General features: G+C 43.2%; 1 protein-coding gene and 1 pseudogene across 1 annotated transcript; one reads left to right on the forward strand and one right to left on the reverse strand.

Annotated features, from left to right (window-relative positions):
• Positions 1-6,476: 6,476 nt before the first annotated feature.
• LOC136527311 (beta-glucuronosyltransferase GlcAT14A-like) lies at positions 6,477-10,898 on the forward strand. Its single transcript, XM_066519998.1, has 4 exons — positions 6,477-7,352; positions 8,177-8,252; positions 8,330-8,445; positions 9,946-10,898. Exons 1-4 carry the CDS (start codon positions 6,740-6,742, stop codon positions 10,458-10,460), a joined length of 1,320 nt encoding a protein of 439 aa, XP_066376095.1. The 5' UTR covers positions 6,477-6,739; the 3' UTR covers positions 10,461-10,898.
• Positions 10,899-11,441: 543 nt separating this feature from the next.
• Positions 11,442-25,149, reverse strand: part of LOC136529876 (protein STRICTOSIDINE SYNTHASE-LIKE 10-like) — a 54,308-nt pseudogene continuing 40,600 nt past the window's right edge.

Here is a 25,149-nt window from a genome sequence, read left to right on the forward strand (position 1 = left end):
AAGGCAGGTTTATCTTTTTAAGTTAAAAAATGGGTAAATACGTCATAAGTTTTATGAAACCATAAAAAAATGTCTCTAAGATTTTAAAAATCCTAGAAGAATTGTAGAGATACATTGGAATTTTAAAAATGGATTTAGCTCTAAGAGAATGGAAAAAATCCATAGAAACATAGAAAAGTCTCAAAATATTCTACTTGTTATGTAAACAGCGTTTAAAAAAAATTCCACAAAAAGCATAATACGTAACCATTATGGATGCATAGCATGAACACATTGAACATTAATGCATATTGCATTCATATTGGTTGCATCTCATACTTTGTACATGTACAGTATTTTTATACCTCGATTAGAATCTTTTGAGGATATTCTAGAATTTTTTGGATATTTTTCTCATTTTCAAAGATCTAAACCTATTTTTTAAAGTTCCTATAGATGTTTTCATGATATTATATTTGTATTTACCTATCTTAATCTGTCTCTGGAATTGGTTTCTAGTTTTTAAAATCTAAGAGGAATTTTTCATGGTTTAAAACCCCATATCAAGTTTTTACCCATTTTTTATATTTAGAAAAACACAAAAAAAATTGTTTTCAAAACCACTCCAAACTAGGACAGAGAGTTAATTTGAATGATTTTGAGAGCTTATAGAGGTATAAGATATCTGGTTTTGAAGTTTAAGAAGCAAAACAGACTAGGTGATAACTGAGGGGAAGGCGAAATAGATTTCCTCCAAAATTTCATGAGACTAGAAAGCTTTTATTTTTGGGGCGCGTCGAACTTTCAAAGTCTACGTGTCTCGCCGGTATCGTCGTCGTGAGGTGCCATGTGTTTTTGACTTGCCACGGAACGGAGGGTACGGGTTTTTCCACACACGGAGAACGACACGGAGACGGCGGACCGCGTCAAGTACCGTATGTGTGTGGCGCCCCACTGTGACTGAACGGCCGTATGTGTATACCGGACACACACAGCAGCAGCATGAGTTGAGGCGCGCGGCGTGTGTCTTCGTCGGTTTGTGGATTGTGGTCGTGCGCGCGGCCCAAAGGCCCTGCAGGCTGCAATGAGGGAGCAGGAGCACCGACGGCCGGGCGGCCGGCGGTGCACGGCAATTCCGGGAAGGATGATCTGATCGACGGGACAACCATGGCCGGCCGACGCAGTTATGCACGCACATGCGGGGGATCTGGCCCGATCTTTTGCTGACACGTGCATGCACTCGTTGAAGGGCAGGGCCAGGGGTACGAGTACGATTGTACGAAGCTCAGAATGAATACATACATACATACATACTATAATGATGGATGCGATCGTATGCGTGGGCGGAGTACGTCATTCCTTGCGTCAAATAGTCTGTTTTATTTCCCAGGTACGAGTAGGATAGGAGTACACTAGAACACGTCAATGCCCAAAATTACAAGACGGAAGCTCCGGTCGTCCATCAACCTACAAACATGCGTTGAAATTAAAACGAAGACGTTAGATTATGGCGGAGTGAGGATGAGCGGTTAGATTAGATGAGAAGAGAGAGGACATTAATCACGCAGGTGGGGAGGCGGGGATGAGAGAACACGTGAGGACCTCCACGGCGAAAAGGGGCGGCGACCCCTCGCCGCCGGTGACGAGGCTCCCTGACTCAGCCTATCAGGGAGCGCGGGACTACTCCACGTGGCAAGCGAGTCGCCTCCCACCATGGCTCAGTTGGCAGTCTCGTTTCCGGAAGGGAGAGACGTGGCGCGCTACGGAAGGAGCAGGTGGCGGAACCGCATCAATGGTGGTCGCGGTTTCGGGCATTGTCTCCCTCAAACCTAAAACCCGGGACTCATTGGAGGGAGAGGAGATTTAGGATTCCTAAGGGCAACTGTGGTTCATCCCCAATTCCAACTCTGGGGCTAGGGTTCGGGAGGTGAGGTACAAGAGCCTTGTTGGATATATTATGGGTTTGACCCATATAGTATTTAATAAATCAAATAAACTCTATAGGCCGTAATAATGTGTGATATATGGTTTAATACCGTACAGGATTTTGACAAGACGTTGACTCGGTTTATATGGTTGGACATTGTTTATCTATATTGAGAAGCTGAGAAAAGGACGTGGGTGTGCCACAAGCGCCGTCACCGCCGCCGCCGCGGGCATGGGCGTGGCAGGGGGCGAGCGGACGGGACGAGAGTGGTTTTGCCACTCAATCCATATAATTACGGGAGTTACTCTCTTTTATGTTGGAGACGGCCTCATTGCGGGAGTTTTTCTGGAGTTACTCCCTTTTATGTTGGGGACAGCCTCATTGCGGGAGTTTTTGCATGTTACCGCCGTCTCCATTGTTCTGCGTCCGCGCACCTTCTCCGTCTCCTGATCTCCTCCTGAGCCCCTTTCCTTTTCCACCGTGAGCATATATTCCGAGCTCCTTCGTAAGCCATTCCTCTTGGCTTCCACCACATATTCAGCTGCTCTTTGGTTCTTCCCATCCTGGTTCCTGCGCGCACTGGAACTGGGAGAGTAGGGCCTCCGGAACGCCTGTCGTCTTCGTGTTCACCTGCTCAGGTGAAGGGTGGCAATCACGTTTTTGGGGAGTGTCACTAGCGGCACGACTACTCGCTACGTCTACGTCCTCTTCTTCCTGGTGTCGGTGCACGTTGAAGGTCCTCCGCTGATCGGCTCTGCTTTCCGTCTGCACTGCAACGAGCGGGACGACTACACCGATAGGCACTATGTCGTCGAGTGCATCCGGCTCTGCCGTTGGGTATGTTTCTGGAACGAATCTTGTAAGGTCTTGGCTATCAATCCTTAGCTTGAGTATCATCTGCGTGCTCGTCACGTTTAAGACACACAAACGCATATATGATGTCACCAACATGATCATTTTTATTTAATGTTTTTTTCTAGATTAAATTGCTGCTAAAATTGTCTAATATTTTAGCAAGCCTGGTGTAGATCGGTCGGGATCTGTGGCTCACCAAAACCTTCGAGCCCGCGGATTGCTTGCCAGTTGGTGAAGGGGAAGCCCGTCAATGCACTCGTTGAAGGGTAGGGCCAGGGGTACAATTGTATGAAGCTCAGAATACATACGGCCAACGAACAGTATTTTTCTCTCACAACAAATCAGTCAACGATCATTTCAGCGGTACGAATAACCTGCCAGCCAGCGAGAGCCAGGCTTTTTTTTATTTCCTGGTAGGATAGGAGTACACCACTACATCCCCAACACATGGTTTTAGCTTTCTTTTTTTTAAAAAAAAAAAGCAGGCGTGGTGTTTCAGAGGGGTTCATTCATTCATCGCTTAGGCAGAGGCCAAAGGAAATGCACCTGTCCTTTCATTTCGCTTACTCATAGGCCCCGAAATATTTTGTCTAAAAAAGAAATGCACCGCCCCGCGGGAGGTCGATCGATGGCAACGAGAAGCAACCCATCTGCAAGCAACGGCAGCTCCGCTGAATTGGGCCACCGTACAGGTCCTTGCCGTGCATTACACGAGTTTACCACCACCAAACGATAGGTCAAACTGACTCAAAGGTGGGCGAGTGTGTGGTGGCGCTGCATTATTGGCGATCGATCAAACCAAGGGTTGCATTATTGGCGATCGATCAAACCAAAGGCACGTTCGGCTGGTATTAAAGTTGGCTGATAAACTAGCTCAAACTGTTTTGTTGTGAGAAAAAAATATTATAAATTCTAGCCGATAAACAAACAGGCTGTAAATCCGTGCCACCGTGTCAGTCATCACTGCAGGGAGGAGAGGATCAGAGGACGCCAGGACGGTGGGATGAGGCCGAGCAGGCGAGCACACTTGAGTCCCGTGAGAACTTGACGTCAAACCGTGTACTAGTCTGTAGTGTAACCTGGCTGGGATCTGTTGGCGATAGCGATACGATACGGTACCGTGGTCTGACCCAGTTTTGAAATTTGAATTCGCTGTACGTACGTATACAAGCTCTCAATCATGGAGTCGCCGCACCGTACTGAACAGAACCGAACATCATCCTGTTCGTTCGATTTATAAACCATATTTTTTCAGTCAACAAACAATATTTTTCTCTCACAACAAATCGATCAATAATACTTTTAACAGTAACTTATCAGTCAAACGAATATGTCGCCGGCCGCCGCCGTGTCCGTGGGGTCAGCGCGGCCACGTCTCAGTCTAGTCTAGCCTGCGACAAACCGAACACCACCAGATCAAGCACGTAGTCGCGGCCAAAGCAGTACGAGTACTTGGTGCCGGTTAGTTTCCAAAATTTTGCAAAATTTTTAAAGATTCTCCGTCACATCGAATCTTTAGACACATGCATAAAGCATTAAATATAAATAAAAAATAAAACTAATTACACAGTTTAGACGAAATTCACGAGATGAATCTTTTAAGCCTAATTAGATTATGATTGGACACTAATTGTCAAATAACAACAAAATGCTACAGTACCATTTCCAAAAAATTTAGCCCACTAAACAAGACGTGGCGAAACACTCCGACGGAATTGGAAACAGGATGCATGTCGTGGCACGTGGAGAGGGAGCCGACGTGGCGCCCTGCCGTTCGCTGCGTAGATCCGTACACGCGCGTGGACAATTACCATCAGCCTTTGCGTAACGGCGGGTGGTCCACGCCTCGCTCCCGGATGCGCTGTGCCAGAAGCGTTTGCTGCTGTCTGTGGACTGGAATGGATGCTCCGATCGCGGTGGCGGGGTATATGCTACGACGGCGTGCAATGCAACCCATCTACGTATAATACCCAGTGGAAAAACAACATATTCGCTTATCTTATAATATATACTTTTCAACTTGTTTTTTAGTTGAAAAAGTATTTTACTCTCATAATAAATCAGCCGAAACAGCATAGGTTTTTTTTTCAGCGAGCTTACAATCCCTGCTTCTCGAAGATCAAGGAAAAGTACTGCCCGGTTGTGTCCCGCCGCCGCACATGCACAATGCGAAAACAGAACCTAAGAAAAGATTGACAAGGAATCAAAGGATGCTCATAGCTAGTACGTACTTACAGGACCTGAGAAAAAGATTAAAAAGGAAAAGTGTTAGCCAGTTGTTATGAGACCTTTTTAAAAAGTAAATCGTTGTATGTATGAAGTAAATAAACCTACGTGTTCGTCCTACATCCATTCTTATCAAAAGTGAATGAGGCAATGAAATAATCCAATGAAAAACTATTACAATTAGATCGAATTATAAGACGATGATAAGATAGCAAAACAAATAACAATATATGGATGCATTCTATATTTATATTTCTAATATATTGGAGATAGTAATTGCCTTTAGTAGAGATGGTGCGGATAGCTTGCATTAAGGGGTTGAAAGTTAGTACGGTAACATGGTTTTTAGTGGAAGATGATGTACATGGTTAGTGGAAGATTACGTCAATAATTAGTGGGAGATGATATATGTGGATGACTTGCACGTTGAGATAGGCTTACAGTAGAGATTATTTTTATAAGAGATATAGATAGAGTCGTTTCTACTCCCTTTTTTAATCAGTATTTCTTTTGTATAATACCACTCTTATGTAACCTGGTACTTACACACCTAACGCAATTTGAATCAACATTCCTTTCGTTTGGATTGGACAAAGAAAGATATATAAGCTGGGATATTATTTTTATAATGTATGTCACCGTTGCTTGCATGTCTATGTAGGGGCAACAAAAAATATGAGATCTAGAAGATATCCCACACATTGCTGCGGGATTACGGACAATTTAGAATAAAAATGAGTGGAGATAACGTATGTGCATAGCTTGCAATTAGAGGTTGAAAGTTAGCTATTGGTGGAAGATAACGTGCATAGTTAGTGAAGGATGATGTGGATAGCTTGTATGCTGGAATAGACTTATGGTGATGATTATTTTTAATTTTTTATAAGAGATATAGATATAGATGGGCTCGTTGCTCGTCAGGGCGACAAAATTTCTTAAAAATTGTTTGTGTTAGAAGACATTTAAAATCAGGACCGGTGAAAGAAATTAAATCCCCTTGACCGGCACAGTTGCGTTGCCGTCTATAGTGTGCTCGTTACATTACATGTGGTTTTTCTTTTCGTTTTATAAATCAATTACCGCACTGAAAGAACATTAGCGCATACTTAGCCAGATAGTCGATGCAGCAGGCACCACATATGGCAAGCATTCTCAAAGGATTAGAGAATCCTGCATACGCTATTGCAAATGTCACAAGATTCTAGGAACAATTTTGTATAAGGGAGGCTGGAGTAAAGTGGAGACCACCATTTGTCAAGGCAGGCTGAGCTCCACTACATCCAAACCTTTTGAGGCAAAAATGCACAATTCGTCCGGTTGCTCTTGAGCATGATATTCCACTCCAGGTGGCGGCAGATGCTTATCAATATTGGTTCCACCTGATGCTTTTGGGTCCGTCTCCATTCTCCATCTCCATCTCCATCTCCATCCGTGGCACGCAAGAGACGAGGCCACGACTGACTGGAGGCAGGCCAACCCCAACCCGACGCGACCGGCAGGCAGCGGCGCACCAACGCAAAGGTTAGCCCACCCGCCCACCGCACCCAGCAGCGCACTCTCCTGCCCCTGCCCGTGCCCGTGCCCACCTCCCCTTCCCCTTCCCCTTCCCCCTCCCACCTCCACCTCCGCAGCCCGCGGTAACCTCACCACGCCACGCCACATCGCGTGCGAGCAATTAAGCTGCCCTCGCGGCGCGATCCGGTGTCCACCGCTGCCCCGCCGGAGGAGGAAAGGTAGGGGGAGCACAGGGGGATGCTAGAGGCGAAGCCGCCGTCGCCGGGCTCCGGCGCGGCCGGGGCGGCGGCGCACATCTACGGTCACCGGCGGTGGGCGGCGCCGCTGCTGGCCTCGGTCCTGCTCTCGTCGCTCCTCATCTCCGCGTCGCTCTTCTTCTCCTCCTCCCGCGCGCTGCTCCTCTCCTTCTCGCCGCTCCCCTCCGCGGCCTCCGCCGAGCCTCTCTTCGTCGAGGCCAAGCTCCGCCAGCAGATGCGGGCCGAGGAGCTCCCGGCGCGGGGCGCCGTGCCCAGGATCGCCTACCTCATCTCCGGCTCCGCGGGGGACGGAGCCGCGCTGCGCCGGACGCTCAGGGCGCTCTACCACCCGGCAAACACATACGTCGTGCACCTCGACCTCGAGGCCCCCGCCGCCGAGCGCGCCGAGCTCGCCTCTGCCATCCGCGCGGACCCCGTCTACGCCAGGTTCCGCAACGTCAAGGTCGTCACACGGGCCAACCTGGTCACCTACCGTGGCCCGACCATGGTGGCGAACACGCTGCACGCGGCTGCCATCCTGCTGCGCGAGGGCGGTGATTGGGACTGGTTCATCAACCTCTCCGCCTCCGACTATCCGCTCGTCACCCAGGACGGTAAGCGCAGATGCGATCTGCCTCTTTCAGCACCCCCAGTTCCGTGATTGGATCTATCCGTCGCGGGAAGACGTGACCTTTGATCCGAATCTTTTGGTGCTTCCAAAGGCGCGATCTTTGCGTGCCGATTTGGGCGAAATCATTTCCAAGTTTGGGTCACTCACTGGAGGATACAGTGTCTGGCTGGGGATTTGAAACTTGGCCTACAGTGCCTGGCCGCAAGTGTTTGCCAAACATGCGATTTTATACGCGGGCTTGGAGCTGCCAATTGGGGAATGGGGTCAGATTAGTTTATGACATGTTTTTTCCCAGGCCATGTTTAGATTGCAAAAAATTGCAACCCGATGAATAGTAGCGTTTTCGTCTTATTTGGTAAATATTGTCCAATTGTGGACCAACTAAGCTCAAAAATTCATCTCGTGATTTCCAACTAAACTGTGCAATTAGTTATTTTTTTTACCTATATTTAATGCTTCATGCAAGCGGCAAAAAATTGATGTGATGGAGAGAGAGTTAAAAGAATTTGGAGGTGATCTAAACAAGGCCCCAATTGGTCTGGGAATTTGGTAAGATTTGATTACTTTTGCCGCTTCTAGGTGGTATCAGGGGAAAGTCAATCTTGGGGCGTATTTCTTTCTTTAAATAGAGCGTCTCACTGAGTCGCCTCTCTCTCTCTCTCCTCTCTCTTGATTGCAATCTTGTTTTGCTTCTTCCCTTTCGATTTACTACTATTATTATGGATTCCTCTACTTGTTCATGGTGCAAACATTTTTGTTGTGATCAACATGTCTCTTTGTTTGTCTGATTTGTCTATCTATTGGCAGATCTGTTGCATGTGCTCTCCGAGTTGCCCAGGCAGCTTAACTTCATTGAGCATACCAGTGACATCGGATGGAAGGAGTAAGTTTACAGTCTGTCTGAAAGTTCTGTTATCTGTTCCCACGAGTTCTGCAGCTGCTAAATATGTGTCTCTGTAGGTACCAGAGGGCGAAGCCAGTGATCATCGACCCTGGGCTATACAGCCTGCAGAAGTCTGACGTTTTCTGGATAACAGAGAAAAGGAGTGTCCCAACTGCGTTCAAGCTCTTCACTGGTAAATACATCAACATATATCATTCTTCACTGTATTTCACATACTAATTACTTGCAGTGTTGGTTGCTATTTACATGTCTGTTTTTCCTGGACTCTGCAACTAACAGCCTTTCTTTGCCACTGTTGTCAATGCTTGATACCAGAAAGCAAACACTTCATTTTTCTTTCCTCACCTCTGTGTTAAGACTAAGTTTGGTTGAGCATGAACCATGATGTCAGTTCTTCCGTCAGGAGATAGTGTTACCTGTATTTGATCAATCTGCCTGTTGGGAATTAATGCCAGGTGTGAGAAGTTTGATTGTTTTGATGGACCAATCTTGATTTAGGAATATGGTCTTGAATTGCTAGTGTGTGCCTATTACCTACTAATTTGTGGGCAATCAATATTCTTTTGTATGGACTATCTCTGCACTACGCCACTACCGGAATGGCTTGTTAGCAATTTAGCATCAGATGATTTGCTAGAAAGAAATTATCTAGAAAATCATAAAACACTCCCATTACCATATCTCCAAGCAGGAAAAAAATTGCAGCTGACTAGCAGAGTAGCAGTTCAGATAGCACTAGATAGCTTCATTTTAGCTGTCCAAGGACATATCGATTTGGTCTCAAATTTGTTGAAACACCAATTTTGCTTAAAGAAACCAAGAAGGCAAGAACATAGGCTATTATTAATATTGAAGCCAATTAGTCTTCTTGTTTTTCTTGGTATGGTACCTTGAAAAGTTTTCTGTATCTGAATAAAGAAAATGGATTTAATTTTGATTCAAATATGGCTCAATTGGTTGCTCAGATATGGCCCACCCAGCAATCGATATCAGATCGCTTATGTATTTGCAGATACAAGTTGTCTAAAAATATTCAAATGTTTTTTCTGCATTTTTCCTTTTAATATTATTAAGACATATATGGGACTTCAATACTCCAAGAGATGCTAAATATCATGATTTCTGGGTCACTGATTTGGGAAGTAGGTATGGATCCTTAAAAAGTTATGAGAGAACAAAAGATACAGCAATAGTTTAGGTTATTGCTGTGTATCAACATAACTTTAGTGAGGGTAAGCATCATGCGGAAGGCACATCAGATTGGATGCTTTGAGATAGCACTTCCATTTACCACCTGGCAAGCACCAGCTTGTGAATGGTGAAAGTGGCATCCTAGCTTTCCTTGTTTTCATCATCTAAAGTTATTATTTCCATCCCCTCTGATTTCACAGTTTATTGAATACAAAATAAATGAATTAACATGAAATATTTTACAGAGTGTTGGCATTAATTTATGCTTGGTCTCAGAAGCCATTAGTGTTGATCTGTGTGCTACTTTCTATTCATGAAAATATCATGTTATAGTCTTTGACGCTATGCTTTTAGTGATATTTTCTGGTCCTTGGCAATTTAGTATATCAATTGACATTTCCTGCCCAATTTTGTTCACGCTATATATGTTTCCTCACTTTGCACCTGTGGAATATGAATGCTTGCATTGCACAATTTTCAGGCTCAGCATGGATGATGCTTACCCATCAGTTTATTGAATACTGCATATGGGGATGGGACAATCTCCCAAGGACAGTCTTGATGTATTACGCCAATTTTCTTTCTTCACCAGAGGGTTACTTCCACACAGTCATCTGCAATGTCCCGGAGTTCCGCAACACCACAGTTAACCATGATCTACATTTCATTTCTTGGGACAACCCACCAAAGCAACATCCTCATTATCTCACACTTGCTGACTTTGATGGTATGGTTAACAGTAATGCACCCTTTGCAAGGAAGTTTGGAAGGGAAGATCCTGTGCTGGACAAGATTGACCAGGAACTATTGGGCCGCCAACCTGATGGATTTGTGCCTGGTGGATGGACAGATGTACTGAATACAACTGAGAAAGGGAAACCCTTCACTGTTGAGCGTGTGCAGGATCTCCGCCCAGGGCCTGGTGTGGACAGATTAAAGAAACTTGTCACAGGCTTGCTCACACAAGAAGGTTTTGATGACAAGCATTGCTTGTGAAACTCCCAGTAAGACGATTCTGGGGCAGTTACACGGCCAAATTTGAGGGCATTGGGCCATTTGCTAGGAATGCCTACTAGCTGAAGCAGCAGCACATAGCATCATGTACGCGTGGATAGGTGCTCTTATAGACAACCGCTTGAGTTGAGTTACCGTACAGCAGGAGACCACGGATGTAGCAGGCGGAGATTATACAGAACTAGTAGCTCATTAGGTTATGTTAGATGATTATATCAGCCCCCAACCATCAATAATGTTGGAATTTTTGACATCTCTGCGCTGCGGGTTGTGCAAGGTAGTCCATTCTTTGTTTGGAAGCCATGGCACCCTGGTATAACCAACTGGCAGCGAGTGAGACTTCGTTGTATTGACTAGTGGATATTTCTGGGCAAACTGATACATTTGATTGCACACATGTATTCATTTATTTCTTTTCCTCTTCGAGTCGTGGTCTTCTCGTATTGCACAGGCGAGGATAAGGCTTGCCATTAACACCCTTTTCTAGACCCCGCACAGAGCTGGAGCTCTGCACTGGGTACATCCTTTGATGAGTATATATAGCAAAATGCTCGTGCTGTTTTCTTACCTGCATCTGGTACGCCCGTGCTGCTCTGCTGTACAGTTTCGGTTGAGAGAGAGTTAGAAATGCTGTTGCAATTTGAATATTTGTATTTGCATTGCTGTTTGGAGTCTGGATCGTTCGAAGTGAGTTTTCTCATGTCACCTGTAAATATAGTAAAGTTCCTAGTGGAACATTTGGATACAGCACATGAATGGAGAGAGAGACACAAAGGAACATCGGTGTGTGCAAGGCTGCAAGCATTGAAGCGAGCAGCATGAACATCGGTTGGTTAATTCATGAACAAGAGCATTATATTCACTTAAAATTTTATAACAGAACTACCGTGTTTACAAAAATGCCAACACCAAATTCGAATACAACCATGTCTAATACATCCAGAATATTGAATTACCTCTAATCTAAGGGCTAAGAATGCCAACATACGACAGCTCTACAGACCCATATATATTTTGCCGCATTTTCTTTCCACCAGTTCAGTGGGCCTGACGTTCCTGGGGCCTTTCTGACAGAGTTTTGCAGGATCATCTAGCCATAGATCTAGCATGTATAATGATATTTAGGATAAACAGCAAGTCCTAGAATATGAACTAGTACGAGATTTAGAGATAGAGTGAGAAAGAGAGAGGGGTTGTGGAGGTGTAAATCATCGGCCGCCTTCGTAGAAGACGAGCTGGCCATGGAGTCGCTTGTCGGTGGCGCGGTGAAGCCTGGCGGTGAAGACGCTGTCACGGTGGCGGCGGTGGCCGGTGGTGGAGCTTTCCGTCGCTGGCAACGCCCCCTCTCTAAATCGACTAGGGTTTAGGGACTGTAGGTGGGGCATCTGGCGGCTCAGGTGAACCTCGTGCCTTGTGCCTCAGCCCCCACCTCTCTTTTATGACGCTGTGCGACGGAGGCTCACCAACCATGGAGCGGTTGGACGTCCCCGATCAGGGCACAGATCTAAGGTTGGGCCAATTGGAAGAGATCAATCTAACATTCCCCCTTGATCTCACCTTATGACTTAAACTTAACTTACTTACTTTATCTTGTTCCCATTACATCACGGATCAGTGCATAGAGCGTGCCTCATCGTTATGGTCAGTTGCCATTAGATTAAACAGCTATAATGCACCTCTCTGTTTTGAAACAAATTCTCAACTAGGCCCTTATTGTTCAGGAATCATAAGCTTTCCCTTAAACCCATGCCGGCTAAGTGTTCTCTGAACACGCTGGGTGGTAAGCCTTTTATAAGCGGATCCACGAGCATCTTTTCTGTTCTTATATACTCAAGACTAATTATATGACCCCGGACTTTGTCTTTCACAATATAATACTTTACATCAATGTATTTGGCAGCACCACTTGACTTATTGTTGTGAGCATAACATACTGCTGGATTATTATCGTAGTATAACTTGAGTGGTTTATGTATGTCATCTACCACTTTCAACCCGGGCATGAATTTTTTCAGCCAATTCACCTGCTCTATGGCCTCATAACATGCTACAAACTCGACATACATTGTGGATGATGTAATGACGGTTTGCTTTGAGCTTTTCTACGATATAGCTCATACTACGAGAGTGAATATATATCCTGACGTGGATTTTCTGTCATCTCCCGCATAATCAGAATCTGTATACCCCTCTATGTGCAGGGAATCAGATCTTGTGTACGTGTCGACATGAAAATTCGTCTCGTGCCGAGGCACACGAGCAAGCCGGAAGGGTCTGCTTGATGGAGCTGGAGATCCGCCTGGCTTCAACACAGGGATGATCGATCCTACGTACTCCTCCCGAGACGTACCAGTCAATTTGACCCTATAATTGACAAGGAGAGAAAACTTATTAGTAATTTAAGATGGAACATGTCGGTCTGTGCCCAGACAGTTCCGAATATGTGGCTCTGAGAGCTGATGTGGAAGGAGATCGACTAAATAGCCGATTCCAGCATATTCATAAGAATAAATCAGTTAAAACTTATGGAATTGTGAAAGAAAAATTGGTTATCATTCAGGATGAATATCATTATTTAGACGAATATTAGTCAATGACAATAGGATGTCAACACTAATCGGTTTATGCTAAGCCAATGACTGCAAGTAACCGAATCCCTTTTTATATAAAAGATTTCAAAACAGCTCATCATCATTTAACTGTTTAATAGAGATAAATCTAATGGACATATTAGATCTCATCTATCATTATGACCAGTGGGGTATGAGGCAGAATCATGTAGGCCGTAGAAACAACAATAAATTTGACGACCCTAACTTATTACTAATATCAGTGGGGCATGAGGCAGAATCATGTAGGCCGTAATATAATAACAAGATCATGGGGCTAACATATCTTTCAACCTACCCTTACTTCAACGGTCTCGTGGCGTGAACTGTATATATGTGAAAACACTCGATATCGGCTAAAACAACCGATTCAGGCATAACGCACAATTAAAGTCGTGCCCTATCAGGAACAGATCTACCAAATAACAATCCCCGCTTTACGGTGCTAACAGTGGGGTGTGAGACAGAATCACACAGGCCATGATAACGGGCCATGGAACGGTTTTCGTTAGTCGATAGATCTATTCAGGACCCGACATGCCTTAATCGCACACTATGCACGATCAAGATTAACACAAATCAGCCGATAAAACATAACTCATCGTTTAAGGTGCAGATTAGATCAGTTTAGATTAATAAATGATGGGTTAAACAGGATATAAAGCCGATCTAGATCAATCCCAATCGAGCAAAGTGATATTGTTGTAATTAAATAAATAATGAAAGCAATAAGCAATATCTGTAACTTAATGAATCTATCTGAAGGACGCCACCCTTAGAGCCGATAACTTGACCTTAATCTAGTTCGAGCAGTGGAGGTCGACCGGATCGATGCAGCCGTACTTGAACTAGACAAGAGTCAATAACTAACTTATACCAGAGTCGCAGTGGAGGTCGATCAGATCGATGCAGCCGTACGGACAGAAGTATAAGCCATGACAGTACTTACAGACAAGCCGAAGGTCGGTCGAACCGATGCAGCCCTGCTCGCTGAAGAACTCATCGAGATCTACTCTACTCCTACTCCTAAGGGGTGGCCGGAGCCAAAAAAGTAAGTAACTTGTATTTGATTGATTGTGTGTCTTTACAATAGCCGGGGTCCAATATTTATACCCGGGGCCTAAACACGAATCCTATTTAAGCACGACTCATTATAATTTTTGGCCTAAGAGAAAATATTCCTAATTTAAGATAATTTGGATTCTAATCTTTTCCTTTTTGTAGAGTCCAACATATTTTTCCTGGCGCCGATTATAGCTATCATAGTTATCTGCTAGCGCTATATGAAGAGAGCCGATTTTAGTGCTGCATTTGAATCAGCTGATACTGACCTTTATGCAATCGATTCCTTGATGACATGATCTTGGGAGCTTTCGAGTTCCTGCAATCCTTCTTCCAAATTCTAGTGTAAACACATGCCCCCCAGTTTTAGGATAAAAGTAATTTTATTCCAAAATTATCACATCTGTACCCCCGATTGGTCCTGCAGTCACGGGTAGAGAATCTTGATCTGGGGTCTACTGTTTGTCACCGTCTATGTTAGCTTATGAGCCCATGTTTCAAAACTTTTACGAGAGCATCATTGCTTCACGGGCGCTTGGATTCATCTTTCCAGTCCGACTATAAAACGTCTATCCGACTCTGGCGAAAGCAATTCAATAATTCAGCTATGTTTCTCTTCTATCTGCTTCCTTGCTATGAGGATCTTGAGTGGTTAGAAGAATTCTTGTCCATAGGGTGATTGTGTTGCTCATCTTAGCGCCTTGTCGAGCAAGAGGATCAGCTACTGTGGTTAGAAGAATTCTTGTGATATCACCTGAGCCTTCTCTCCATGCTCGCAGAGCTGTTCTAGTGTTTGCAAGGGCTAAAATGTGTGGACATCTTCCCCTTGTTCGCTCTATCAAATGCCTATCGGGAAAGCCACATACTTCTTTCCCACAGTTTCCCAGTCACCGAGAAATCAGCTGGGCATCTGTTAAGCAGGCGGCTTTTCCCCTTCTCCTAGCATAATTTTTCAACGGGCCGATGTGACTCGGTTTATGATGACCTTTGGCCTTGCGGGGATCCAGACTCCCTTCAATCCAAAGAAGCCCTGGTGGGTTGATCGCTGGTCAATGTAAACCTTTTGTATCCATCCCATGATATTTTGTGATCACAGGAAGCAATAAGTTCGAATCTGTTATCTCTTCATTATCCATCCCCTGAATTTTTGGAGTGTCGATCTATTTCCGTATCTGACTTTAATTCCATAACCCCGATGAAATCTATCTTCTCACCTCACCGGACTATATATATGGGCCACGGCTGTGGATCGAAAAACAACCCACTTCGTCTCAAACCTTTCGTGTCTTTAGTGTGATTTATGCTTTCCCATAGGTGTGAGATCATGGAGAACAACAAGAGGTCTACTGAGGAGGTCCTCAATGGAGGTGCGTTATCACGCCAGCGCCTTCGTCACTAGGAGGGTGCAACTCATGATCACCTCATTGCCTCGGGGCATAGGGCCGACTCCGTTTAGCCTTAGGGGTTCTCTTCATCAATAGCTCACCGCTAGCTCCCCTGCATCCGAGGAGGCGGATCGACAATGATGACCTGCTCGCCTCCATCGATAGGCATGGCCAGAATCTCACTGACTGTCTCTCCCTCGTAGAATTGGCTCTGACCATGGTCCGATGCTGATCGCCTCCCGAGGCCGATTCGGTGGAGGATAGGTTGGCCAAGGCCGAGGCTAGAATCACGGGTGAGATGTCTATCATAACTTTTGTCTCCTCTCAATTTTATCTTCAAGATCCTGATCATCTTTCCTTTGAATCTTTTTAGACTTGTCAGCTCAGCTGGAAAGCCTTCGATCGGCTGTAGAGTACGCGGTGGGATTCGTCAACGCTAGAGGCGCTGTCCCAGTGGTTTGCCTGCACGACATCCCGAACCGTGTTAGAGAGGTCGCTATGCATGGCGTTCATCATGGTGCTGCCATGGCGTTGGCTGCTGTGCAAGCCCATTCTAGCCATGAGCTTCGGTTTCTTCCCCACGGTTTTCCAACCGCGGCACACCCTGGGGATCATGAGCGCCTGGTCGAGGATTTCTTCGGCGCCACCAATTCTGTAGCCCTTACTTCCTAGGCCAATGATATAATAAACAAAGTGTTTTCCGAACTATAACTTGTAATAGACGGTATCAGCAAACAATTCCTTCATTTTAAATGATTTTTCTTTTGCTTCGTACTTCATATTCCATGCATCAATCTATCCGTGTTTGCTTTGCTCTTATAGGCGATACATATCGTACTGGCTTCTACCCTTTCAGGTTTATTTTTTGTACTAGAGGCGATACCCTTCTGGTATCGGCTATTAGATCCGACGACTGAACAAATCAGTTGTTAAGTATTGATCCAAACGCTAGGAAAATATTTCTTTAGATATTTCCCATTGATTGCTCTGCCAAATTCTTCCTCTCCTCTTAGCATTTCCAAAATATAAGCATTGTCAGGCGCATAATGCTTAATCCGATAAGGTCCTTCCCAATTAGGTGACCATTTGTCGTACTTGCTGTCTCTTGACCCGATCGGCAATTTCACTTTCTAGACCAAGTATCCTTTAGAAAATTGCTTGCTCTTGACCTTTTTATTGTAATATTTTACAACCCTTAGTTTATTAGCTTTGATATTCTCAAGAGCACGCAGCCGATGGCAACTCTAGTCCTCTAAGTTGTCTATCATAAGATTCTTGTAGACTTTGGCTGACAAATCATTTTGCAACGTAACACGCCTCGATCTAGCCTGAACTTCCCAAGGAAGGACCGCATTATGGCCATACACAAGTTCATAGGGTGACATTTTAATCGATCCATGACAGGCCATTCTATGTGCCCATAGTGCCTTATTAAGCGTTGAATGCTACTTCCTTGGATGCTCCTCTCTTTTTCTTGATCAACTTAATTATAATATGATTGGATGCCTCTGCCTGGCCATTAGCCTAAGCATAATAAGGAGAAGAATTTAGTAGCTTCATTCCCATACTGGCAGAAAAATCTCCGAACTCTTCTGATGTGAACATTGTCCCTTGATCGGTAGTGATAGTTTGAGGAATCCCAAAACAATACACAATATGCTCTTTGACAAAATCAACCATATTCTTTGAGGTTACCATCTTCAAAGGAATTGCCTCAACCCACTTAGTGAAGTAATCCATTGCTACCAATATGAACTTATGTCCTTTACTTGATGGCGGAAAATTTTGGCCAATTAAATTAATTCCCCAACCTTGAAACAGCCATGGTTTGATTATCGGATTCATGGCCGATGTAGGCGATTTTTGGACATTACCAAAATGTTGACAGACCTGGCACCCCTTATAATATTCAAAATAGTCTTCTAATATTGTTGGCCAAAAATATCCAGTTCTACAAATAACCCATTTTATCTTATAAGCCGATTGATGAGCCCCACATATCCCTTCATGCACTTCGCCCATCAACACCTTAGCTTCCTCTTGATTTAAGCATTTGAGCAACACCCCATCGACTATTTTGTAATATAGCTAATCATCCAGTAACACATACTTAGTCGATTTATATCTTAGCTTTCTAGCAACTTTCTGTGATGGATTCCTAAGGTAATTGGCTATTTCAACTCTCCAATCATTATTTGAGGTTTCACTACTCAAGACTTCTTGAAACACTCGATAACCTGACACACTTTGAGCTAAACGATTAGCCTCTTGATTCTGTGCACTCGAAATATGTTGAAAAGAGACATGAAGAAATTCCTTGAGTAGTTTTTGGCACTCATCATAGTATCCTCTCAAAGTATCTTCTTTGCACTCATATAGGCCGATCAACTGATTAATAATTAACTGTGAATCTCCAAATATTTCAATTGCTTTGGCTTTTACTTCATGAAGAAGCTGAAGTCCTTTAAGAATAGCCTCATATTCCGCTTGGTTTTTGATAATCATTGGTTCAGTTGGAAGAGCAAACTCAAAACTTGCCCCCCAAGGTGAAATAATAACAATACCAATGCCACCACCTTGCTTGCATAATGATCCATCAAAGAATAACGTCTAAGGTACCAGCTCTACATAACCAATGCTTGGCTTATGATGCTGGGTGACAAAATCGGCCATTACTTGTCCTTTGACTGCTTTATCCGATTCGTACTTCAAGTCAAATTCTGATAACGCGAGAATCCACTTTCCCACTCTACCATTTAGTATTGGCATTGATAACATGTGCTTAATCACATCAGCCTTAGAAACAACCATACATTTGGCTGATAATAAGTACTATCATAATTTAGTGCAAGAGAAATATAAGCACAAGCATAACTTTTTGGTGGAAGAATATCTTGTCTCTGAATCTAGGAGTCTTCTACTCAGATAAAAAATGACTCGCTCTTTTCCTTCAAACTCTTGCATCAAGGCCGATCCAATTATTTTGTCACCGGCCGATATGTACAACTTAAAAGGCTTACCTTACTAAGGAGAGACCAACACAGGTGGACATTTTATATATTCTCTTATCTCCTCAAATGTCTTTTGTTGTATGTCACCCCACTTAAATTCTTGATTATTTTTCAACTTCAACAAGGGAGAAAATGGCAGAACTCTTTCTGACAAATTTGAAATGAATCTTCTGATAAAATTAATCTTACCAAGCAAAGATTATAACTCTATTTTAGTAGTCAGGGGTACTGCCTCATCAATTGCTTTTATGCTTTTTTGACCAACTTTGATTCCTCTCTCATGGACCATGAAACCTAAGAATTGTCCCGCTGATACTCCAAAGGCACACTTATTAGGATTCATCTTCAGACCATGTTTTCTTGTGCATTCTAGAGTCTCCCGCAAATCAGCTAGATGTTCCTTGTACCCCTTGTATTTTATCATCACATCATCAATGTAGATTTCAACAATCCTACCGATCAATTTATGAAAAATATAATTCATTGCCCTTTGATAAGTTGCACCGGCATTCTTTAGACCAAAGGTCATCACAACCCACTCAAATAAACCGATTGTGCCATGGCACCTGAAAGCGATCTTTGCTATGTCTTCCTTAGCCATGAAAATTTGGTTATATCCTGCATTGTCGTCCATAAAGCTAATAACCTTGTGCCCGACTGCTGCATCTACCAACATATCAGCTATCGGCATCGGATAACCATCCATGGGTGTGGCCTTGTTCAGATCCCTGAAATTGATGCAAACTCTTAATTTTCCATTTTTCTTATACACAGGGACAACATTCGATATCCACTCTGCATATCGGCACGGGCGGATAAACTTTGCTTCCAGTAACCTTTTAGTCTTCTTTTTGATATCATCAAGCACGTTCGGGTTGAATCTCCTCGGAGCTTGTTTAAACGGTCGATATCCAGGTTTGATTGGCAACCGATGTTCAACAATTGATCGGTCTAGACCAGGCTTCTTATTAAGTGAAACAAAACTTCCTTCAATAGATCTGTCAACTCTGAATTTCACTCATGATTTGACTTAGCGCTCACATACGTCAGCCAAAGCCTATTTCTAGGACCAATGCTTATTCTTCCTAAATCCAATGGCCAACGTGAAGCTACGACTATCCACTAAAACAAACTCTCAGAGTCGATTGCTTGGACCGGCTATTGGCCTTCATTACTGACCTTAATGAAGCCTCCTTCCCATAATTTGCTAGAAAAACACTCGAAGCTCCCAATACATCGAGTCGACTATTGCTATACTTACGGACCCATCAGCGCGAACCACCTCAACATCATCTCTATGCCATTGAATCAAACACCGATGCATGGTCGATGGCACACAATAGTTTGCATAAATCCAGTGATGACCAAGGAGTAAACTGTATGACCCTTTTCCATTGATGATAAAGAACGTGGTGAGCAGAGTCTTACACCCGATTGTTAGTTCAATGTTCATTGCCCCCCGGGTCTTAGATGCATTACCCCCAAAGTCCTTAAGCATCATGTTGGTCTCAATCAGATCTCTTGGTCCCTTGCCAAGTTTACGAAAAGTGGTGTAAGGCATGAGATTGATAGAAGCACCTCCGTCCACCAACATCTTATTCATCGGCTTTCCATCAACAAAACCTTTTACATATAAAGCCTTTAAGTGCCGATGCTTGACTGTTTTATCAAATATTGCCTGTTGTATAATTGTTAACTTGGCAACTTTCTCTTCATACTCTGATTCATCAAAATCTGAGTAAACTTCTTGGTCTGCTGTAGCTCTGAACTTTGATGGAACAGAAAAGCCATTTAAATATTAGCCGATGGTTGTCTCCTATCGGCTGTTTGCTTAGCACGCCATACTTGAGGTCTACTAGATGCTTGAGCATGTTCCAACTCTCTATTCCTTAGGTGTTGCACCCTTCATTTCTGACTTCTTGTCAGACCTCTTGGACACCATTGGCCTTCTTGCCAAACGCATCCTTCTTCATTACTTTCTTCTTCATAATCAGCCCAGTTTTGATCAACAACTCATTTTCCAAGTCGATCATGAACACTTTCATTTTTAAGCGCCGATCCATGTTATTATGGTGATACGCATCTTGAGTATGGATAGACCGACGATTGGCTTGAGATTTCCTAAACTCCCAATATTATTCGCTACACCCTGGACAATTGTTTCTGGTAGGCAATTTCAAACCTTCGTTCTAGCAATGTCTAAAGAAAGGATAATTCCAATGTGATTCAACTTGCTTTCTGTCATACCTCTCTTTTTTCTGTTGATGCTGGTATTCTTGCTCTTCTCACCAATGCTGATAATCCTTTTCCTTCTATCGCTGCCATTTGTTCAACAAAATTCAAGATGTAACCCATGGCTTTATCGCCTCATCTTTTGATGTTTCTCCCTATTCATATCAGCTCTTTTGCTTGTCACGATGTCTTTTAATTTCTCTGTATTCGTCAGCCGATATTTGCATCTCAGGATCGACTGTTCTAGTTTCTCTTGATTTGGTTGATGTTAGAACCTTAGTCTTTCCTTTGAGCAGCCTAGCATCGACCATGTTTTGATCTCCTAGGAAAAGATTATCATCAACTTTCATATACAGAGGCGTAGCCCTCTGTATATGCTGCTGGAAAGCTCTGTATTCATTAGTAGAATGAGATGTAGCGTTGTGAAACTTGTAGAACTTCTTATTTTTCAACTGATCAGGGGGCAACATAACATGATTATCGGGCAACTTGATCTGTCCCTTCTCAAGCAACAAATCAAAGACCTTATCTGATTTTGTGACGTCAAAATCATAGCTCTCCTTGTCTCCTCTTCCCTAAGGATTTAGCACTATTACTATCTTTTTGCCCCAATTCCATTCAGCTACGACAACCTCTTCTTCTTCATCATCTTCATAGCTGTCATCGACTGAATATGGGTTATAAGCTTCGGCCATTGTGGTACTTTTTTGGAATCGGGTATCTCTGTGTATACTCTGGAATTGGCTATTGAGTGCTGTCACTCGTTGAGCCAATTGACCCAAGTTGTCAAACTCTTATCCTAGCAGCTTTTCTCTCCATGTTGACAACATTCCTTGAACGACCAAAGCAGCTAGCTGATCATCAGCCAAGTTTAATGAGAAGCACAAATTTCTAGTCTCTCAGAATCTCTGAAGAAACTCAGTGCTTGATTCATTAGTTTTCTACTTTATAGCTATCAAATCGGTAATCTTCTTTTCTCTAGTCCCAGTATAAAAATATGTATGAAATTTCTTTTCCAGGTCAGCCTAATTGGTAATGGAGTTGTCTAGCAGTGATGAAAACCAAGTGAAGGCTAACCCTGATAGTGATAGGGAGAAGAAATGAACTCGATGGGCCTCTTCAACGGATGCCTCGCCTAATTGTGTAAGATATCGACTGACATGTTCTATTGTGCTTGTGCTATCTTAGCCAGTGAACTTGGCAAACTCTGGGAGCCTGTAATTTGAAGGAAGAGCGACCAAATCATACCATTCTGGATATGGACATTTGTACAAGAAGGTTAGCCCTTTTGGCTTCAAACCGAACTGATTCTTCATCATCTTGGTCACTCTCAGCAACAACTCATTAGCATTTAAATTTGGATTTCTCTGCACCTGCTAACCCATTTATGGATCAAAATTCTGGGTACCTTGGTACCCTAGATTTGGAATCATGTGAAGGGTATTGTAATCTATGCCAGAATGATAACCTTGTGGAATCTCTATCTGTTGGGTCCTCTACTGGTTTGCTGCTTGAAGTCTCTGGTTATAGACATTAGGATCTATATCTCTATGGACCCTTTGAATTGATGGTGCTATTTTTTGAGCCAATGATGATATGTGGCCTGATGTGCCAAAATTAATCATCTAGTTCTGACCTTACCCTGTCGGCTGTTGCACATGCTGTACTGACGATCCAGGATTATATTGTATCTAATTTGTAGTAGCGAATTAAACTTGCTCAGATGAGCTCTGAACTACCTGGACATCATCATTACTAGCTAATGCTGCTTCTTGATGGCTAGTACTAGCTTGATTAGTCTCTTAAGTCAACAGATGTAGAATGTTATAATAAGCCGGTCCAACCTGATCAACTGGAAACCCATGAAACACCTCTTTCATGGTATTGTGAAATGTGTTCAAGAAGATTTCATTATGGTTTGATATGACATTATAAACAGATTTGTTTATAGCTTCTGTGAAGAAACGTCTGTCTTTAGTCTCATCTGCATCTGTCTGCCCATGCAACAGAACTCTTGGTAGTGGATATTTCTGAACAATTGTATTATCACGTATTTTGGTGTAGGACAATAAACACTTGTTCTGAAATTCTTCTATAGCTTTGCTAATGACATCTTTATCTCCATCAGGTAGGTCTTCATAAGGTACCATAAGGATGTCGTTGTTGTTGTAAGCCACCATGACGATTGTGGTGTCCCACCAGGCATGCCAGCACAAAAATTCATCTCTTGCCTAGGCACACGAGCAAGCCAGAAGGGTCTGCTCGATGGAGCTAGAGATCCACCTGGCTTCAACGTAGGGATGATCGATCCTACGTACTCCTCTCAAGACGTGCCAGTCAATTTGACCCTGTAATTAACAAGGAGAGAAAGTTTATCAGTAATTTAAGATGGAACATACCGGTCTGTGCCCAAACAGTTCCGAATATGTGGCTCTGAGAGCCGATGTCGAAGGAGATCAACTAAATAGCCGATTCTAGCATATTCATAAGAAACATCAGTTAAAGCTCATGGAATTGTAGAAGAAAAATAGGTTATCATTCAGGATGAATATCATTATTTAGACAAATATTAGTCAATGGCAATAAGATGTCAACACTAATCGGTTTATGCTAAGCCAATGACTGCAAGTAACCGAATCCCTTTTTATATAAAAGATTTCAAAACAGCTCATCATCATTTAACCGTTTAATAGAGATAAATCTAATGGACATATTAGATCTCATTTATCACTATGACCAGTGGGGCATGAGGCAGAATCAAGTAGGCCGTAGAAACAACAACAAATTCGAGGACCCTAACTTATTACTAATATCAGTAGGGCAAGAGGCAGAATCATGCAGGCCGTAATACAATAATAAGATCATGGGGCTAACATATCTTTCAATCTACCCTTAGTTCAACGGTCTCGTGGCGTGAACTGTATATGTGAAAACACTTGATATCGGCTAAAACAGCCGATTCAGGCATAGCACACAATTAAAGTCGTGCCCTATCTGGAACAGATCTACCAAATAACGATCCCCGCTCTACGGTGCTAACAGTGGGGTGCGAGATAGAATCACATAGGCCATGATAACGGGCCATGGAACAGTTTTCGTTAGCCGATAGATCTATTCAGGACCCGACATGCCTTAATTGCACACTATGCATGATCAAGATTGACACAAATCAGTCGATAAAACATAACTCATCATTTAAGGTGCAGATTAGATCAGTTTAGATTAATAAACGATGGGTTAAATAGGATGTAAAGCTGATATAGATCAATCCCAATCGGGCAAAGTGATATTACTGTAATTAAATAAATAATGAAAGCAATAACCAATATCGATAACTTAATGAATCTATCCGAAGGACGCCACCCTTAGAGCCGATAACTTGACCTTAATCTAGTTCGAGGAGTGGAGGTCTCCCGGATCGATGTAGCCGTACTTGAACTAGACAAGAGTCAATAACTAACTTATATCAGAGTTGAGTGGAGGTCGACCGGATCGATGTAGCCTTATGAACAGAAGTATAAGCCATGACGGTACTTACAGACAAGCCGGAGGTCAGCTGGACCGATGCAGCCCTGCTCGCTGAAGAACTCGCTGAGATCTACTCTACTTCTACTCCTAAGTGGTGGCCGAAGCCGAAAAAGTAAGTGACTTGTATTTGATTGATTGTGTCTTTACAATAGCCGGGGTCCAATATTTATACCCGGGGCCTAAACATAAATCCTATTTAAGCATGACACATTATAATTTTTGGCCTAAGAGAAAACATTCCTAATTTAAGATAACTTGGACCCTAATCTTTCCCTTTTTTTAGAGTCCAACATGTTTTTCCTAGCGCCGATTGTAGCTATCATAGTAATCTGCTGGCGCTATCTGAAGAGAGCTAATTTTAGTGCTGCATTCGGATCAGCTGATACCGACCTTTATGCAATCGATTCCTTAATGACTTGATCTTGGGAGCTTTCGAGTTCCTACAATCCTTCTTCCAAAGTATGGTGTAAACAGTACGTTAGCATGAGACCCTTCGTACCTTGTAGGTAACGCAAAACTTTTTTTTTATTAATTTCCAGTGTTCGATTCCTGGATTACTTTGATATCTTCTAAGTAACCTGGTAACAAAAGCTAAGTTAGGGTGAGTACACACTTGAGCATACTATAAACTTCCAATAGCTGAACTATATGGAACCACTTTCATTTGATTGATCTCATATTGGTTCCTGAGACATTGAAATTCCCTATATCTGTGGCCCTTGACTATGGGAGCAGGTGAAGACTTATAATTTTGCATACTGTATTTCTTTAGAACTTTTTCTAAGTATGCCTTTTGTAATAATCCTAAAGCCCCCTTTTCTCTATCTCAGTGAATTTCTATTCC

This window comes from Miscanthus floridulus, chromosome 19 (genome assembly GCF_019320115.1).
Source record: "Miscanthus floridulus cultivar M001 chromosome 19, ASM1932011v1, whole genome shotgun sequence".
Classification (NCBI taxonomy): Eukaryota; Viridiplantae; Streptophyta; class Magnoliopsida; order Poales; family Poaceae; genus Miscanthus; species Miscanthus floridulus.

Coding starts and splice junctions, on each gene's coding strand:
- LOC136527311 (XM_066519998.1), top strand. CDS start 6,740: ATGCTAGAGGCGAAGCCGCCGTCGCCGGGCTCCGGCGCGGCCGGGGCG. Junction 7,353..8,176: donor TCCGCTCGTCACCCAGGACG/GTAAGCGCAGAT, acceptor ATCTATTGGCAG/ATCTGTTGCATGTGCTCTCC. Junction 8,446..9,945: donor TGCGTTCAAGCTCTTCACTG/GTAAATACATCA, acceptor CACAATTTTCAG/GCTCAGCATGGATGATGCTT.